This window comes from Chelonia mydas, chromosome 2 (assembly GCF_015237465.2).
Source record: "Chelonia mydas isolate rCheMyd1 chromosome 2, rCheMyd1.pri.v2, whole genome shotgun sequence".
Lineage (NCBI taxonomy): Eukaryota > Metazoa > Chordata > Testudines > Cheloniidae > Chelonia > Chelonia mydas.
In genome coordinates, this window is record NC_057850.1 from 23,944,023 (window position 1) to 23,964,946 (window position 20,924).

Sequence of the window (20,924 nt, forward strand, 5' to 3'; positions counted from 1 at the left end):
TGAGGAGGCATTTGTAATCCCTTTGGCCAGTCTCTCTGGATGCTGAAACAGTGCTTAGTTATGTGGTTTTTCACTGAAGAACCTTTTGAGCTTTTCATCATTTGAGCACAGCGGGGTCCTATAAGATTACTGCAGCCTGAAGCAAAAAGAAAAGGGCAGGGAGCAGTGACGGAATGTTGACTGGAGGATTCTGGCAAATGTTTTTTAAACTGTAGGAGTGCAGCAGATTGACTATCAGACCATTAGTGCTGATAATGGTACTCGCGGACCTTGTCAGCATTCCAGTGTCACGCTTTATAACCATTTAATTACCGCCTGTATTAAATATAGCCAAGATTTACCATTACAAATAACTCTAAAGTGTCCTGTAGATGATAACAAAGTAGAGTGTGTTAACAGCGTAGACAGATGGTAATTGCTATGTTCATCCTATTATGTGTCTCTATCAATAATAGCCCTAACAGTGGATCTAATTTTCCTGTTATAAAAGATACTCTTTTCCTATATTTACTCTTTTAATTTGATAACATTTTCTTTTCCAGTTCAAGCATGAATCCTTTCCTCAGAGTTTTTAATTTTACTGTATGTTGTAAAATTAAACTTCTTTATCCTCCTTGTGAATGTTACAGGTTAGATCATCAGCTGGGTTAGGGTACCTTCATGCCTATGATATTGGTGTTCTAAAGTCATCTTAGCAGGTGCCAGAAGGATCTCCCCTATGTAAGGGGACCTTTGAGTGGTACAGATCTCCTCTAGTGACTCAGTGCTACTGTGGCAGATGTGGAGCTGCTATGTAATAATCTAAGAACACCGACATGGTATGTAATGGGATGAATACTACATGGGACCTGGTCAGTGAGGTAAAGTTACTGTAGAAATCGGGGGGTTATTACAATTTCCTGTATGAGTGTATCAATCTAACTTAATTAGAGGGCTGTTGGAAATACAAGCAGGGAGCTAACACAATGGCAGACAACTGAAAGACAATGGAGAAAGCTCTTATATTGTGTCTCCAGAGAAGTGCCACGTCTCGTTTTGCCAGTACTGGGAGCCTAGCTATCAAGAGGACACTAAGCGGTTAAAAAACGCTTTCAAGGGCAGCTGTCACAGAGGAAGGCTTGGTGGACAGAGTCTAAAGAAGCTGGGCTTTCCCCAGTTCCAGGGAATGGCAAGCCTTAGAGAGAGGCAGGCACCCATGCGGACTGCTCATTTGTTTTAAGATCTGTTTTGTCTTAAGTGCTTTGGCTCTCAGTGGTTCTCAGACTGTGGGTCAGGACCCCAAAGTGGGTTGCGAACTCAATTTAAGGGGTCTCCGGGGCTGGCATTACACATGCTTGGGTCTGGGGCTGAAGTCGAAGCCTGAGCCCCACTGTGCAGGCCTGAAGCCCTTAGGCTTTGGCCACCCTGACTGGGCGGTGAGGCTCGGGTGGGCTCAGGTTTCGGTCCCTTCTCCTGGGGTTGTGTAGTAATTTTTGTTGTCAGAAGCGGGTCGCAGTGCAATGAAGTTTGAGAACCCCAGTTAAAATTAAATACATTGCTTTAAGAAGGTTGTTTGGTCACTGGTTACCAATGTCATTGCTCCTGGAGGGAAGAGAACTGCAGGTACTGAACATAAGCCAGGTCTGCTGAGGTAATCACTGTTAGCCCCTGCATCTGCAGCCGAGGGCCCGGTTTGAGAATGGGAGAATGTGATTTTCCTTTCCACCTCCCCCAAGAGTCTCTCTCCTTCCTCACTTCTCCCACAAGAGTGATGAGAGCTCAAGGCCTGAAACCTGAGTGATGTGCACTTGAAGAGCCTAGCGATCAGAAATGCAGTTAGCCCAGTAACTATGATAGCCAACCCCTCTCCCTTTGGCAGGCACAGGGGTCATGAATAGGAGAAAGGAGGTATAGCCAGGTAAGATGCTTGAATGGCCCGTTGGGGCTCTATGCAGTGGTACAGCTTAGTACAGGCCACAGTAAATTGTACAAAAGAATTAGTCTGGTGCAAATCAATAGTAGTTTTAGGCCTCCTTGGAACTGACCAAGTCCCACAGAGTTGCACTGCGTGGGCTGCACTCATTCCAGTTATATGAGCTGTGAAAGGTGTTTTGTGCGCTTCCTAACCTGCATCGGTGTAATCTAGCCCTTAGTGTAATAGAGAGCATATACAACTGTTCAGTCCTCTCAGTACCTAATTTTTAGTAACTGGATGCCCTGTTGTGCCTCTGACCATTCACATAAGCAGAGTGAAAATAACTCTTAAAAAAAACAAACATACAAACAACTGAACCCGACCCACGTCCCCCAACTTTGTCTTGTTGACTGAGCAAATCAGAATCCTATCTGGGTAATTTACTGACTCAGTAACCCCCTGACAGCACTAATATGGATAGATTAATCCCAATGGTGCAGTATATTGGGTCTGTACAGAGTACAGTGAATAGATTGATTAGGCTCTGATCCTGTTCCCATTGAAGTCAATAGAGGTTTGGACTTTGATCTCTAAGGAAGCAGGATTGGACACTTGAATTCTGTGGGGTTACACCAAAGATTAATTTAGCTCTTTGACTATAAGCTCCTCAGGACAGAGGCCTGTCTTTTTGTTTTTGTTTGTTTTTTGTCGGTGATGCACTAATTTACCTGTGATACTACATCAATCATAAATAGGAATAAGATAGCTGAGATCATCGCTTAGCTTAGCTCATGGCATTTTCTTTTTAAATGTGAGAACAAACCAAGCAGGCTGGTGTTACAGAATAACATTTCTGAAGAATGCAAGCCCATCTGTCTGCCACTAGTTCTCTGTTGCAGCCTTTTGTTGCCTCAGGGAGAGGGAGGAACTAGGGAGGTGGGTTTTGAAAGGTCGTCAATGAGGGCATCCTGAGCATATTATAAATGTTAAATTGTTTATCGGTTTGTGACATTTGCTGAAATCTAGGGTTTCAAAGTTGTCCTTTAAAAATTGGAGCGCGCACTTGCTTTGGCAAGAAGCCCAAAGGTCATCTTGCTTCATGTGACTGATCTCGTTGGAGCAGTGTTTACTTTACTCTGATGGCCTTTCTGGTGTGGGGAGTAGAGAGGAAAGTCATAGGAACAACATCCTGAGCTTGTGGACCTCGGCAAACATTTAACTAACATTGTGGCTCTTGATGTTCTCCACAGGGGCCTGACTCTGTGCCATGGAAGTCAATGGGAGCTCCGCCATTGGCTTCAAAGCCATAGTACGTGCAAAAAGAAAAGGAGTACTTGTGGCACCTTAGAGACTAACCAATTTATTTGAGCATAAGCTTTCGTGAGCTACAGCTCACTTCATCGGATGCATACTGTGGAAAGTATTGATTGAAAGTCCCTTGGTGCAGGCACTGTGTTTGCACAGCGTCTAGCACCGTGGGCTCCTGGTCTGTGATTCACGCCCTCCCCGGTGCTGTGGTAACACAGATAATAATAGTCATTTGAGCTGGGGTTCATCAGCTAGTCGCCCAAGTGATTGCTTGACCGTAATATTTTCTCCCAATTCCATCCCAGAGCTCCAGGTTATCATCTCCTGTTGTTCTTATCTGAATATTGGAGCTGAGCCAACTCCTACTGAAGTTAAATCTTTCAACTGGCTTTATTAGGAATTGGAACTGGCCTTTAAGATTTTGGGCAGAAATCCTGCTTTGATTTACTTAGAGTGCCATGCTGCTATAAATAATAGTACTAAAACCCTGTGACCCAAGGACATCTTGATGCCAACTGGCAGAGGGCACAGGGTTATGCAAGGGTTACAGAGAGCCCCTGCTCAGGGGCGCTGGAACATGGGGGGGACTCTGCCCTCCCACTTTTTACCAGCAGTAAATTGATAGGGGGGAGGGGGATTGAAAGGAGCGAGGAGGGGGCGGGGCCTTCGGGGAAGGGATGGTGTGGAGGCATGGGTTCTGGGTGAAGGGGCAGCGTGTGGGGGGCAAGGTCTTAGGGAAGGGGTGGTGTGGGGGGGATGGGGCCACGGTTCGGGTGCCAGTGGCCCCCCCACTTTTAGGGCGCTTCCACCGCTCTTGCCTCTGCATCTGGAATCTATCTCTTAGTCCTTCAAAAATGTCATGTAAGGTCTCTATTAAAAGCCTGTGTCACGCTTGTCGTCATAATCATTGTGAGACATGTATATGGAAAATATGTGATGAGCTCTGTATATATATTACAATTATGTTCTCTGGGTCTCTGAAGTTAAAGGAAGTCTCTGAAAGGTGAAAGATATAGGCCTGTCAGGCAGGGGGAAGAGATATTTATCTCACTCTGGCTGATCATGTGCAAATGAAGTATTGTATGGTTCACAGTGGACACCCAATTACCGTCTCATCAAAATACTAATCAATAGATTGTGGGCATTAGAGGGGGAAAAACAGCAGGATTTATCCTGTTTAGGAGAAAGACAATGAACTTTTGAAACTATGGGCAGGTCTACATTACAAACTTGCATCAGTGCAGCTGCGCCTCTGTAGTGGCTTCTGGTGAAGATGCTCTAAGGGCATGGCTACACTTCCAGCACTCTACAGCTGCGAGTTAAACCCGCCTTTGGAGACCGCAGCAGGGAAAACGCTGCCGAGTGTTTACACTCTCAGCTGTACGCGCACTGGCGTGGCCACATTAGCAGCTCTTGCAACACCACAAAGAGCAGTGCATTGTGATAGCTATCCAGCGTGCAAGTGGCTGCAACGTGCTTTTCAAATGCAGGGGCTGGGGTGGAGTGTCACGGGGACCGTGTTGTGTGTATGTGGAGGGAGAGAGAGTGGGTTTTGGGGGGGGCTGAGAGCGTGTCAGCATCCTAGCAATGGTATTGTTCCATTAACAGATGGAAATGGTAAAATTATCAATAACAATGCAAAGAAGGCAGAAGTGTTCAATAAATGTTCTTTATTTAGGGAAAAAGTGAATGATGACATATCATATGATGATGAAATACTTTCCATTCGAACACTAACTCAGACATTTTTAAATCTGCAGGTCTTGATTTCTTACATTCAGGGGTTTTAAAAGAGTTGGCTGAGAAGCTCTGGACCATTAATGTTGATTTTCAATAAGTCTTGGAACACTGGGGAAGCTCCGTGAAACGGAAGAAAGCTAATGATGTGCCAATATTTTAAAAGGGTTAATGGGATGACCTAAGTAATTATAGTCTTGTCAGCCTGACATTGATCCCAGGCGAAATAGTGTGATCGCTGATATGGGACTTGATCAGTAAAGAATTAATGCCAAGCACATGGGTTTATGGATAACAGATTTTGTCAAACTAACTTTATCTATAATTAATACAATATAATATAATTAATGTGTGTGGGTGTGTGTGTATGTGTAAATGAGATTACAAGTTTGATTGATAAAGGTAATAGTGTTGATGTAATATATTTAGACTTCTGTAAGGCACTTGACTTGGTACCAAATGACATCTTGATTAATAAATTAGAATTATACAATACCGTGAGGGTAATTAACCGTTGGAACAACTTACCAAGGGTTACAGTGGATTCTTCATCACTGAAATTTTTAAATCAAGATTAAGTGTCTTTCTAAAGTGTCTTTCTAAAAGATATGTTCTACTTCAAACAGGAATTAATTCAAGGAAGTCCTGATGCCTGTGTTAAACAAGAGGTCAGACTAGATCAGGGGTAGGTGGACTGCAGGCCAGATCTGGACCACCAGATGCTTTTGAACAGACCGCAAAATCTTTTTTACTTACGTATCGTTGTTGTTGTTTTTGTGTTATTTTCTCTGGAGTCTGGACCTTGACAAAAAATAATTAGACTAGAAGATCACAGTGGTCCCCTTTGGCCTTGTAATTTATGAATCTATTGTCTTCTATAAGAAATTAACAAGTGATATCATCTGATTGCTCTCTGTGTAATGTGGCAACAGATTTGCTCTTGAACTAAATGAAGCCGATAAGCCTCAAGCACATAGCTGTCACTGTTTTCTGTCCCAAAGTCTGTATATGGCTGGTAAAGATGTGCTTTCAGCCCCTTCTGTAAAAGGTGCTCCTGCAGTGGAGCATGGAGAAGATCTATTAGTATAACAACAAACAAGCACAAGTAGGGTCTTTTTTTCACTCTTCTTTTGTGTTGCAAGTTTTGTTTTCTTTCTTAGCAAATTTATCTCTAAGACTTGAGACACAAATATATGCAGGCCTTTCTTTGCAGCTCTTTTCCTTTTTCGTTAGAGCTATTTATACCGAATGGCAACTACATGAAGACTAATAAACTTAAAAACAAAGCTTGGGACAAGTAAGCTTAAATAGTATTGATACAGGGTCCCCAGTGCTAAAATCTCCCAACCCTGCAGTGGCACCAAAATGCTTTATAACTCGATTGGTCCCTGAATACAGTGTGAAAGTGCAAACAGTAAAAATCCCTCACACAAGTTACTTACAGATGCATCCTAGCAACTGCATAACTCTTCTCTGATTTCCTTTGCTTCCTTTCACAAACGCCACCTTCTACGTCTGTCTTTGTTACAAGGAAATACATTGCAACTGCAACAGTTCTCCACATGGGTGGTCAGTAGGGTTTTGAACCTAAGACCTTTAGCGCTGCAGCATAGACCTCAATCACTTGAGCTAAAGAGTACCTTCATTAGATGATGACAAAGTAGGCTTTTATCCCCTCTGTGGACCAATCATTTGAGGGGGATGCAACACACATTTTGCCATTGTATTATCCAACCGTGCTTTTTTTCGTTTTCACCAGCAGACACCGTTTCCCATAGCAGTTTGTTGTTGTTTGTAGTTGAGGTTGGGTTTATGTCTGGGTTCCATCCAGAATACAGAAGTCTAGTATGGTATCATGGTTCAGGGTAATCCTTGTACTATTTCCATGTGTTCTGAAGTTTTCTTTAGGGTTTACAGGTAAGTAATACAGTGTCCCATTACAACCGTTGCTTCAGAGCTGTTAACATTTCAGGAGGTTAGTAAAGATAATGCAACTGGACACAGAACTGTAAAGGAAACTTATCTGGAGGATGTTCTGCAGCTATACACTTAATAAAGGAATATTTTGATGATAGTGAATAGTTTTAGACTCGTACAAGCTGTTAATTTTGATTAGGCAGCAAACATATGGTTTTCAGAGCAGTGCTGCTCTTAGAGGAGGTTGCCTGGCCCAGCATTTGTGCAATACTTTAGCATGACCTTAACCCCTTTTGTTCCTTAAGGAAAAAAAGTGAAGTCCTACAAAGAGGCGCTTATATTGTCCTTTAGATGTCTGTGGCTAGCCCTGTGCAGATAAACAATGGGGAGATGCCATGAGCTTCTTTCTCCCACCCCCTGCCACTCCTGCAGGATCCAGCTATATAAAATGGGTGTAGAATGCAAGCACTACATGATGCAGTTCTACTATCATAGGGCTGCATCTTTAAAGTCAGAGTCTAGCCCCTAACATGCATCCAAACAATATCACGACCTTGAATTCAACAAACTGAGTTTGATTCTTCTAATGGAGCTTGGGAAATGGTTTGCTTCAAAGATGAAAGAACTACAATATAACCTCACTTAAGGAGATATTTATTTTTGTCCATTAGACTGTGTTAAGTACCATGAATGCTTCTCCAGGTCTGTAATGACATATCTCCAGTATAGCATACATTACAATTACTAAATCAAAAAGTAAACAGATATACAAATGAGTTTAATGTCCTTCTGCTGTGAAGCTGCTTTTGGTTAAAAATATTCAGTTTTTTTCTCTGTTGTATGCTGGTGAAGTGTTGAAATAGATAAGGGTGCTTTTCCTTACAACACTCACGTTATGTCTGCACTACAATGGCACAGCTGCAGCCCTTGAGCTCTACTGTAGAGGAAGATGCTCCCTACATCGATGGGAGGGTTTTTTCCTGTTGATGTAGTTAATCCATCTCTCCGAGAGCTGGTAGCTAGGTGGATGGAAGAATTCCATTCCAAAATGTTTTCAGGATTAGGTTGACCTAACTACATTGCACAGGGCTGTGAAAAATTTTGCACACTGAGCGATGTAACTAGAATGATCTAATTTTTAGGCGTAGACCAGGCCTTAGTGACTCAGACAAGAAAAAGTGGTCTGTTTTCTTGTATCACGTGCAGCCTCTAACTCAGTGGTTCTCAAACTTGTGTATTGCTGACCCCTTTCACACAGCAAGCCTCTCAGTGTGACCCCCCCATTATGAATTAAAAACTTTTTTATATATTTTACACTATTATAAATGTTGGAGGCAAAGCAGGAGTTTAGGGGTGGAGGCCAAGAGCTCACGGCCTCCACGTAGTAACCTCATGACCCCCTGAGGGATCACTACCCCCGGTTTGAAAATCCCTGCCTGACTATTATCAACCTCCTGTGCTGAAGCTGACCAAAAACATGTCTGACAAGCATTTAGCTGCCTGTGAAAAACAGTATGTTTTATTGTTTTAACCTGATTCTGACCTGACCTGGGACACTCTGAATTGGCATTTGTGGTCAGTGGAAAAAATCTGTCTTGATATGCCAAGTCAACTGCACTCACTGCTCAGCAGCTGCTACGGGCAAACTATATCTGCCTTGTCCTATGGAGAAGCTGGGTGAACATGCTGGCATTAACAACTGAACAGTGCCAGACAATTCTGAGTAAAGCCTGGGTGGATGGAAGAATTTTCTTGTCAGTAAATTGAGGATTAATGAGATTGTGTAAGGACAGGAAACTCTTGTCCGTTTTCTGGGAGGATTAAGTGTCCATTGAAACGCGATTATATTTACAGGATAACTGCAGGGACATCTGTGAAATAAGTGGTGTATACTGTGGTGAAGGGCTTGACATCCTCCCCCCCCAAAGTTATCTTTAAAGCTACATGTTAAATGCAAAGGGTAGATTTGCCTTCTTCTTGAATAGGATTTAAGGCCAGATCCCATTGACTAAAGGGCTTAGTTCATTGTAGGAAATACTCAGTATGTAACAGGATCAGGCCTATTGTAGCATGCCATACCTCAGAGAAACTTCACAATACTATTTAAAAATGAAAAACCTGCTATAAAAATAGTTCCTTCTTTCCCCCAGCTGTGATGTTTTTTCCCTAAAGTTATGGTGCCTGGCGGACCAGGAGGGCAATCTTCAGTCCTGGATCAGTGACAAGTTTAAGGTCCTATAGCTTGTGACTCATCAGGGATATAGATGGGAAAGTGATATTGCTGTTAAAAAGAGATTTTTAGCTGATTGGTGTGGTTTGTAGTGACTAGTGGAGGATGTCATGGTTCTGTGAATGCGGAGTCAGGTTTCAGTAGCAGTTTGTTCAGCTGTTGCGTTTCTGAGAAATTTCCCTGTTCAAAAAAGTCCTGTGCTTATTGTGATTCTCTGGTCGATGTTTTAAGTTAATTCTTCTAGTTTGTTGTTGGAGCTTTGCTGTTACTGTATATTGGAAACAATAATCCCCGGGAGGAAGGAAAGTGATTCAAATAGAATCCCAGCCTTAAACACACAAGCCATTTTTTTTTCTGTTTCTTCCATCTCTCCTCCTTTTCCAGTCCTGGGGTTGTCTTGGGGTTTCCGTCTCCTCCTTGTGTTGTTGCTTCTTCTCTTCCTCTCTCCACCTTGTGCGTCTGTGATTCCCGCTTGCCATTGAGTGATGGCATGGAGTAAGGCCCATCCCTCCTTGCAGAGGCTCAGCAACTAGCCTCATTGGCTGAAGTGCTAGGGGAGGAAGGGACTGAACTGAGGGCTGTTTTCAGGAGCTGTCTCCTTCTCCCATGCTTTGTTGTAGGTCTCCCCATGACAAGTCTTCAGCTTCAGTGGTTGAGCTAAGCAAGGTTAGAACTGGGTTCAGCTTTTCCCTTCCCGGTCCTCCTTGCATGCAGCCACTTTGAGCAGGATCTGTAATGTCAAGCGGAGGGTTCTCAATCTGCACATAGATTTGTCCTCTTCCATCACACAGCAAAGGACTGCATGCCCATTCATCCCAAGCCAAGCCGAGTCAAATTGTGGGTGCCATGCTATCCCATAATTACACAATGAATGTAGCCTCAGGACGATGGGCCTAGATATCAGGTGTGGTTCCTCCCCCTTTTTGGCATTTCCTATTCTCCTATCTGCATCAAAAATCCCAACATTTCTGTGCAAATTTCCCCATACTTCCAGTTGGATAAGCACTTATGCTCTTCCTGCCCTAACCATTATCCTGTTATTGTGGGTGCTCTGTTAAACAGCTGCAGTCTGACATCCCTAAGATGGTTGCAATTCACTGATGGGAGAAGTGATTCCTATGTGCTGTTACCAGCACGTAGTATGGAGTGTCCTTAAAGTACATCTGGATCTTTTTAGATAAAGGTTATTATGTATTGTGGGTCCAGTTCTCACTTCCTTGTGGTCCCTCGATGCTGTTCTGGCAGCAGAAATCTACAAAGGGGGAAGAAACTGCCTCCTGAGAATAACTCCTGCACAGGGCCTTCTCAGGCAGCACGGAGCTGATATAGGAGCTTTTTTGCGAACCGTATGGAATGTATGATGACAGGAGGAGAAGGTGAGGGAAGGGAAGAGGTGAATTGAGAGTACATAATGCTACTTTTATTCTCTACTTCCCAGGGTACATTGCGGGAGGGGGAGCCTTTAGAGGCAGAGCATAAGTTGGAGCAGCCTTGAGACTGCTCTAATTCACACCAAGGGCTGGGCAAGCCCCAATTGCCACAGAACATGGGGAGCAGAGGGTCAGACTAACTGAAAATTGAATCCTGGGTGGAGCAGGGGACTGAGAGTTGGCACCGATATGTGTTTTGTTCCAAACCTGGTCATTGATTTATTGTGGGACTTTGAAGAAGTCATTTAATTTGTCTGTGTCAGTTTAGCCAGCTGTAAAACAGGATTATAATACCCAGTGTAATAACTTCCCTTGATGTGTGCCAGTTCCGGTCTGTCCTGCATTATTTCATGATTTGTGTGGCTGCTGAAATAATGGCATGCTCCAAAAACATAATGCCCTTATGTATCTTCACATAATTGCTAGAGGTTGAAATACTTGTTCTGACACTCGAGCGTACTCATGTAAATAGAAAATTACAGTGTACAGCAGGGGTAGGCAACCTATGGCACACGTACCAAAGGCGGCCCGCAAGCGGATTTTCAGTGGCACTCACACTGCCCGGGTCCTGGCCACCGGTTCTGGGGGGCTCTGCATTTTAATTTAATTTTAAATGAAGCTTCTTAAACATTTTAAAAACCTTATTTAGTTTACATACAGCAGTTTAGTTGTACATTATAGACTTATAGAAAGAGACCTTCCAAAAACGTTAGAATGTATTACTGGCACGCGAAACCTTAAATTAGAGTGAATAAATGAAGACTTGGCACACCACTTCTGAAAGGTTGCCGATCCCTAGTGTACAGGCAACACCAGACACCTTGAATTTTATCTGAGAGTATGGATGATTGGAGAGGGAACTATATGAACTAACAGAAGAAAAATCAGCATACTTGTAAGGCACATAAGAAGCTTTGATTTCATTTCTGAAGTTTAGATAAACTATTTTAAATACCAACCTTATTTTTAAGAGTATTGGTGAAGAATGCTTCGCATTGTGAAGAGGAGAAAGCCCAGGCAAATGTAAGTACTGTACTAGGCTACTTGAAGAAAATTTGTAGTTTGTTGCATGTGCCATGATAGTGTCTGATGTCATATTGTTTGTGGATTTGCAAGGGTTTGACATAGATGGCTTACCATGTGACCATGCAAATCCACCTTAAAAAAAATGTACGCCTCTTTGGAGAAAATCAAAGTGCAGCCAGGTACTATCGATGATACCGATCTTTCAGTATGAAAGATTCACACAGTTCCAGTTACAGAGTTTACACTGTCATATACACATATAGTAAGAGATGTGTTCTGTGTATGCAAACATTGTTTTTCTTAGAATGGACACTTAAGAAATTAACTGGCTGATTCATGGCAAGGCTCTGCAGTACTTTGGCTATAGTCAACATATCTTTATTTTTAAGTTATCAGGATGTGGCCAATGACCACCCGTTTACTTAGCTTGTATGTTGTACTTTTTCACTGCTCACTGTTGATTTGCTGTGTATTAGACTGTAAGCTTTTCAGGGCAGAGCCCATGTTGTCTTTTATATCAGGTTCTAAGCGACAATGAGTGTTCACTTTTTAAACTTAGCATTATACTTTTAGGTTTTGTGGAATATTTACCAAAAAAACTTACATTTTTTTAATGAAAAATATATGAAGATGTATTGTTTTGTTACTTTATTTAGGGAAAGCACAACCCTACTAAAAAAGAGAGAGGAATCAACTATGTATGGAAACTTGACAGTAGAATTTATAGATTTATCAGAAGTCACAGCTCACGATAGAATGTAAAACTGAACTGGGCAGCAGCGATTGTTTGAAGAAGAAACTTTGAGGCTAAAAATAAATATAGTAAATTGAAGGATCCGGAGGGAAAGTCCCTTTGGATGTGTTAACATTTTTAATAGGTAGCTAGCTGTGAGAACATATGAAATTTGCAAGGAGGTTCTCTGAGCCATTGAAAAATCAGTGATTGCATCCAGGATGTGAATAGACCAGTGTTCCGTTCTGGGTGTGACTATGTTACGAAGCATCACAGCCTGCCACCGCCACCAGACTTTGTCATAAAGGTGGCTGTTTATTTAAAAGGATACAGTCAAAACATTCTTAATAATTTTAAAAAATTGTTCACCCTCCCCATTTATAATGGAACATTGGAAGTTTGAAGCTAAAATCTGGTTCCTTTCCAAGAAGTTTCTGGCCTCAGTTCCCTCCCCCACACCATTTAAATAAAATTCTATCTAACTGTCTGTGTCCGGAATCTATCTGAACTTTTTGCCCCATCACCTGTGTATCCTAGCTCAGGTGTCCTGTATGGTTGTTCATGAGTACTTAGTTGAAGACACTGATTATTTTTTCCTTAAAGAGCACTGACTCCTCTGTTTCAAATAAAATACAATACAATACAAGCATACATAGAAGGAATTACACAGATTTTAAAAAACGGTTGGTCACAATTTGGGCCCACAAACCGTGTCTCTTTAAGAGCTGAAGCAGGGCATGCAGAGTTCAGCTGAATTCATTTAAGAAAGACAGAAAACAGTAAATGGAACTCTTTGCCCAGTTCTAATTTTTCTGTGTGCAAGAGAGTGTAGAGGGCATTTGTATTCTCTCAACATGTTAAACTTTTCTAATTTGTAAAATGTCTAACAGAGACCTAAGGCTGTTGACAGATCAAGAGGTTTAGTATATTTCAGAACCTTTTGGCACTCAGCAACGGTAATAAATACTTGAGGTGGCTTTCTTTGATCATGAGAACAGGTGTTGTTTCTGTAGGAAAGTGGATGGAAACTTAACACCCACAAATGTACAGTAATACTGGCTCTGATTTCTCCATTTCAGTATAGAAGTGATTAAAACTATTTCCTGTGACCCTATCATAGAAACCATAATTTTACTTTTTTTCCTAGAGTAAATGATGAGCATGCATTTTCCTCACGATTAGTTTTGATAACAGCACCAATAGCTGTTTAGGGCCAGATTCTCCCCTCAGTTTACCTCTGTGCAGTGGCACAGATTTAACTGAGCATTTGATCTTTGGTCTGAGCATTGAAACCAGAGACAAACTCTGCAGTCATTGATACTTATGCTGTCCTGATGTAAATGAGAACAAAAATTGACCCTATGGTCCTGATCCTTCTCACAGTTACACCAGTGTCATTCCGTAGTAACTCCATTGACTGTAACCTAAGATAATGCTGGAGTTACACTGGGGTAGCTATGAACCGAATTTGGTCCTGTGTGTGTTACAGGGAAAAGTGTCACCGAAAATAACTTGTTAAGATATTTAATTCTGAATTGTTCTGAAACTGTCTTGGTAACATGCTGAACCTGCTGCATTTGAAATCCTAGTATATGACATTTCTGCAAAGCAAAGGCCACATCCCTGTTGAATAATCAAATTGCTCAGCTGATCTCCCTCTTCCCAAGTTTTCCTACAACATCTGTCTGCCAACGCTTGCGTCACTGTGGATGGTTAGCACTGCCTGGAGTAGCGTTAGATTAGTTGGCCCTCATCTCTTCTCCATTCTGCTACTTCGGTGGTGTGAGTTTGCATTCTCCTCTCTCCTTTGCTCCTGGCAGGCTCTATGAAGACCATTCATATGGTTCTCTTGTACTAGGTCTTTTCCATGGTTATCGGGATCATCCAGCATAGCTGCTTTGTCAGGATTGTGTGATTTCCCGCACCCCTTCTTTATGTGCCATATCACCTGTGGTAAGGTCTGTGTCATAAAGGGGGAACACCATTCCCGTGCACAGAGCCTAAATAATGCCCTTCACACCACTTAACCCCAGAAGGCCAAATACTGGTCTCACTGGATTCAGCCCTCGTGGGCTTCCATTATATCAAGGTTTGGCCCTGAATGCAAGGCTGACGTGGGTCTTAATTGGTACGAGGGGCTTGCATAGGTCCTCTTCACAGAGCTAATTTTCATCCTGAGAGAGGCTAAAATAAGGAAAAAAGTTTCCATCTGGAAACGGGCTGCAGGGGAAGTTTGAATGACTGTTTTCAATGAAGTTTCTTGTTTGGCTGAATTTTTTCATTAGCATTTGCACAACTTTGAAAATAGTCTTTTCGGTTGTATTTTTTGTTTACCAAGCAGCCAATACAGTAGGCAATCAACAAAGAATTCTTTAAGAGAATGCAGACAGATTGCATGGCCTCTGTCCAGTGATGAGCTGCCAAAATCTTAACAACCAGTTCCCTCCTCCCCACGAGGCGGTCGTTGCCCACCCCGCCCCATCCACCCCCCACCCCTGTCCCCTGACTGCCCCCAGAACCGGGCAGGAGGGTCTCGTGGGCCACCATAGTGGGTACCCACCCCACCCCTAAGAGCCAGAGGGACCTGCCAGGGGGCGAGGTGGGGAGTCCTGGCGGTACTTACCTGGGGCAGCTCCCAGGAAGCATCCGGCAGGTCCCTCTGGCTCCTAGGGGCGGGGGAGTGTAGCTGGGGGGGAGCAGGGGGAGCGGCCGCTCCCCCCACTGATCACATCAAAAGTGGCGTCTTAGGCGCCGACTCCATGGGTGCTCTGGGGCTGGAGCACCCATGGGGAAAATTTGGTGGGTGCAGAGCACCCGCTGGCAGCTCCCCACCTCGCGCCCGGGCCCAGCTCACCTCACCTCCGCTCCGTCTCCTCCCTTGAACGCGCCGCCCCGCTCTGCTTCTCCGCCCCAACCCCCCCCCGGCTTCCCGCAAATCAGCTGTTCGACTGGAAGCCGGGGAGGGCTGAGAAGCAGGCGGCAGCTTCCCACTCAGGCTGCGCCCACCCCCCCCCCCCGGGTTACCTGCTGCGGCGTGGACGGCCCTCCTCGCGCCCCCCTGCCCCAGCTCACCTCTGCCTCCCTGGGCCTGAGTGCGAAGCCGCCGCCTGCTTCTCAGCCTGCCCCAGCTTCCCGCGCGAACAGCTGATTCGTGGGAAGCCTGCGGGGGTGGGAGAAGCAGAGCGGGGCGGCGCATTCAGGGGAGGAGGCAGAGGTGAGCTGGGGCCAGGGGTGGGGCGGGGAGCTGCCGGTGGGTGCTGTGCACCCACCATATTTTCCCTTTGGGCACCCCTGGAGTCGGTGCCTAAGGCGCCACATTTGGCCGGTTAAATTTAGAAGCCCTTTTAGAACCGGTTGTCCCTCGTGGAACAACCAGTTCTAAAAGGGCTTCTAAATTTAACAAATGGTTCTAGCGAACCGGTGTGAACCGGCTCCAGCTCACCACTGCCTCTGTCTTTCCCTGCAAGGTAAAAGTCTTGATCCTCTCTCTTTGAGCTGATAAGGGTACGCTGTTCCTTTCAGTTTCATATTGAGAACCTCCACTTCCTGACCATGCCTCCGTGGTAATGAAGGAGATTTACGGAAGGCTTTTCTTTTGGTTTTTAAGCAAAACAATTTGAGTGTGTCCATGGAAGTTGCAGACTCTTCAGTATTGTGTCTGGTAGAAGACTTGACAAGATTTGCCTGTAGTATTTCCCTCATAAGATATAAGAGGCATGCTTTCTTTTGTCATCTGTGGAAAGCTACAAAAACTTAATTGTGGGGACTTGGCAGAATTGTGCATTAATTAAGTGCTTTTTTTGGAAGCTTCATTGCCTGCCTTCCAAATTATAAACAACAACAACAAAAACGTATTTGAACTTATGTCAGTGGATTAATTCATTTGACTGCCATTTCCACCTTTCTTTTTTGGGGGGGAGGGGAAGGATGCACAGAAGGAGAGGGGAGGGGTTGGTTCTGCAGATTGGAATTTTAATTGCTTGACCACAGTTGTTATTTTGCAGTGCAGCAAAAGGGCATGATTATTAATTAGTACAGACTACAAGGCTCTCTGGAGCTGGGTTGTTAGCACCAAGTGGATGAGTTTAGACCGTTTTATACTGAAATTAGTCTACCAATACACCGTTACCGCCATTACATAGTTATGTAATCACTAGTTTTTTCAGTCCCTGCAGATTAAACTTTGTATTATGAATACACACTCATTTTAAAGAAAAACTATAAAATGAATGAGATTTTAATACTTCAGGATTACAGCTGATCTTGTGTACTATTCAATGGCTTTTCCTAATCCTTTTTATCATGTATTTTTGGTTCATTATAGACCTTAGAGTTGAAAAAAAAACAAACCCAAAACTCAGTGCTTTCTGTAGCTGCTTCTCTTTTAATTAGGGTTGACAGGCGTCCAGTTTTTCACCGGAACGCCTGGTCAAAAAGGGACCCTGGTGGCTCTGGTCAGCACCGCTGACTGGGCTGTAAAAAGTCTGGTTGGTGGTGCAGGCAGGCTCCCTCTCCAGCTCCGCACGGCTCCCGGGAACCTGCCGGCATCTCCCTCTGGTTCCTAGGTGGAGGGATGGCCACAGTGGCTCTGTGCGCTGCCAGCGCCAGCTCAGAACTCTCATTGGCCAGGATCCATGGCCAATGGGAGCTGAGGGGGCAGCGCCTGCAGGTGTGGGCAGCGCAAAGAGCCACGTGGTCGTGCCTCCACGTAGGAGCCGGAGGGAGATGTCACTGCTTCCTGGGAGCTGCCTGAGGTAAGTGCCACCCGGAGCCTGTACCCCAAACTGCCTTTCGTGCCCCAACCCCCTGCCTCAGCCCTGAGCCCCCTCTTGCACTCTGAACTCATTGGCTCCAGCCTGGAGCCCCCTCCTACACCCCAAACCTCAGCCCTGCCTCAAAGCCTGCACCCTCCAGCCAGAATCGTCACCCCCCCACACACACCCCAACCCCGTGCCCCAGCCCAGATCCCCCTCCCGCACCCTGAATCCCTCATTTCTGGCCCCACCCCGAAGCCTGCACTCCCAGCCCAGAGCCCTCATCCCCTCCTGTACCCCCTCTGCCCCAGCCTGGAGCCCTCTCCTGCACCCCAAACCCATCATCTCTGGCCCCACCTCAGAGCCCTCACCTCCTCGCACCCCAACCTCCTGCCCCAGCCTGGTGAAAATGAGCAAGTGAGTGAGAGTGGGGAGGGTGAGAGAGAGTGCATTGTGTTTGGTACCTGGATCCCTGGAAAGCACATTGTTTTTCTACCCCCTTCTCCTGGTAATACATTTCCACTCAGTCTTTTCACAGAGGCTTCTGAAATAGTGCAGCAGCTTGTCATGATGTCACCGTTACATTGCATGGAAACTCACTTGGCACGGGGAAGGGAACAGTCTTTGCTTTAGTTCCCAGTGTCTTGGGAATTAAATGCACATTTCAATGTTTCTGCTTAATGTTTAGATTTCGATCCAAAGGTCTGACTCCAACTTCAGTTTTTTCCCCTCTCTTCTTTTCTTAATTTTAGAGGGCCCATTCCTATTGCTTCCCTATGCACATCGCTCCCGTTGAAGAGCGTGGGAATTGCATGCATGCAGTAGCTGCAGTATTGGGCCCAAAGTTTCTTTTGGCTGCCAAGTGCTGGTACATCACCAGCACACAGTTTAGTAATCTATTGGAAATTATTTTCAATAGGTAGTTTGAAAAACTCTAGCTTGAAAATAATCCATTTAAAAAAAAATACTTGGGCCACGTCTACACTTGAAAAATTGTTTTTTTCACACCCCTGAACAACCGAAGTTATACCGACAAAAGTGGTAGTAAAGACATAGCTTATGTTTACACTACAGCGACTCAGCTACGCTGCTGGAGCACTTCTGGTGAAGATGCTCAAAGCCGATGAGAGAGAGTTCTCCCGTTGGCTTAATAACTCCTGCCTCCGTGAGAGGCAGTAGCTGTGTCAGCAGGAGAGAGAGCGCTATTTACACCAGCGCTTAGGTCGGTGTAACTTACGTCGTTCATTATTCATAAAATAATTTGTAGTGTAAACCATGGCTATGGCTACACTAGAGAGCTTACGGTGGCGCAGCTGCATTGTTCTCCTGCTGACGTAGCACTGTCCACACCGGTGCTTAGGTCAATATAACTTATGTTGCTCAGTGAGGTGGCTTATTCACAACCCTCACTGACCTAAGTTATATCAACATAAATGGTAGTGTAGACATAGCCACAGGTCTGATTTTCCTAGGCTCTCGCTCACTCATTGTTCCAAGGTGTTTGCAACTGAATTCTGAGTGCCACCCCATTGTCTGTCCTAGGAGGATGTGATACAGCCCATGCCAACCAGTGTGGAATTTCACATTCAAAAAGACAGGAATTTCATGCTATTTCATAGCACTGTATCACCCAGAATTCATAGGTTATACAGACATCTGTCCAAATCATCACAAAGGTGAAAAGGTGACTTGATCGTGGTCTACAAGTACCTACACTGGGAAGAGAGGCCTGGTAGACGCTCTCTTATCTAATGTGAAAAAGGGTGTGATGAGATCACGTGGTTGGAAACTGAAACTAGACAAATTCAGACTAGGTGGGTGAGGTAGTGTCTTTTATTGAACGGACTGGTGTTGGTGAGAGACACAAGCTTTCAAGTTTACACAGAGCTCCTCTTTGGGTCTACTTCACCCACCTTGTCTCTCTAAAATCCTGGGACTGACATGGCTACAACCACACTGCACATTCATACCAGAAATAAGGTGCAAATTTTCAATAGTGAGGGTAGTTAACCATTGCAACAATTTACCTAGGGGTGTAGGGGATTGAAGTCGTTAAGTCAAGACAGACTGGATGCTTTTAAATCAAGGCTGGATTATTTTTAAAAAGAGATGCTATAGTGCAAAAAAAGTTATGGGCTTGATATGGAAATTATGGGGTGAGGTTCTATGATCGGTGTTATGCAGATCTGATTATATGATCATAATGGTCCCTTCTGTGAATCTACCTAGTCTTCTCGCTGTTACCTCTGTTCTCCTTCTCCCAGCCCCAGATCAATTTATTGTGTCATTTTGAAGTAGATTGTAAATTATTCAGGGTGGGATCCATATTTTCCTATGGGGTTGTAAAGCATCTAGTGCAATGACGCTGGCCCAATAGAAACAATAAATAATCATAATTGTTAGAATTCACATTGGAGCTAAGCATCTATTGAGTGTTTGTTTGTTTTGTTTTTTTTTATAGTGAAATACATGAGAGAAGCAACCCCGTATGTGAAGAAAGGTTCTCCAGTTTCAGAAATTGGGTGGGAAACACCTCCACCTGAATCTCCACGGTTGGGTGGTGTATCCTCTGACCCACTGTCGCAGCTTTCTCTCACCATCCACAGAGACAGAAAAACAATTCCGCTCAAAATGTGCTATGTGACACGCAACATGTCGGTGTCAGATCCTGAAAACAGGTAAGCTATGGCTTGGTCTTGGCCTAATTTTATGCATTCAAACATACTATTCTATTATTCATCTTAGAGCTGTTAACTATACAGCTTGAGTATTGTGGCTGATAACACTGAGAATGAGATTCTTTGTTACGTTAGTCTCTAAAGTGCTACAAGTCCTCCTTTTCTTTTTGCGGATACAGACTAACACGGCTGCTACTCTGAATACTTCTGGATTATAACTTTATTGAACAGAGATAATAATCTGGCCCTTGGCTTTTACAAAGCTCCTTCCATGTGAGAATCTCAAAGTGTTTTGCAAACACTTCACAACAAAGCATTTTATAACACCTATGAGATTGCTGTGGTAAATACACATTCATCAGCCTTGGGGAATGTACTGGAAAAAGGCTCTGGTAGCACAATCAAATATTTTTCATAAGAAATACACAAATTAACACTTTGCTATTCGCACAGTTGTATTATTTTCTTCAATCCCCACTCACTAATAGCAGCATCAGATAAATAAGATCAGACAAGAAGGAACAAAGTTGCTTTTTTTTTTTTTTTTTTTTTTTGAGTGGCCTAATTGTCTTGTCCGTTAAATGCAACTCTGACTATTGAAGGGGAGAGTGAGAGAGGTTACATTTGAGAAAATAAATGGGGATTTTCTGTGGCTTTTTAAATTTTTTCACGATGCTAAAAATAAGATGAGCTTACTGGCCCTTATTTATAACATGTGGAACAGTTGCATCACACCAGCATGCTCTGTTATCGTCTATTTTAACAGCTGCTAACAAAAAGAACCAACAGAGTCAGTGAGGGGGTGGAAATAGAGACTGATTCTTCCATCGAAACAATGGGCTTTTTGTTCTTTTCTAGCACACAAGCTTTTAAAGAAGCTGCTGGGAACTCTTTTGATTCTCAGCACTTACGCATCGGAGGGACTGAAAGTTACATTTTCAGAGTTAGCTTTTCATGTGGAATGAGGAGGTGGGGTTTGTGGAAGGCAATGATTCCCCATGCTTTGGTTTTTGCTGGAGACACTCCCATCCCTCATGATAGTTTGAAGGATGCATGCTCCCTTCCAATATTTTGGGTATTTTCTTTTCATTTTCTCTACCTCTCCTGTCCACTTCTAGTTCCGTCGTTCTTTTAGGGTTTTTTTTCTTTCTTCCTTTTTTGTGCATATTGCTGTTATGGTTTGCTTCTTTTCCTGGTCCCCAACTCATCAAAGGGCT

At 43.9% G+C, this 20,924-nt stretch overlaps 1 protein-coding gene across 3 annotated transcripts in view; it reads left to right on the plus strand.

The window, feature by feature from the left end:
* The window catches only part of SNTB1 (syntrophin beta 1), a 171,923-nt gene that overhangs the window by 53,825 nt on the left and 97,174 nt on the right, over positions 1-20,924 (plus strand). For all 3 annotated transcript variants that reach the window (XM_037892069.2, XM_037892068.2, XM_007063394.4), the window contains one exon: positions 19,491-19,707. In XM_037892069.2, coding sequence (XP_037747997.1) covers positions 19,491-19,707 — 217 coding nt within the window. The remainder of the gene's footprint in view (positions 1-19,490; positions 19,708-20,924) is intronic.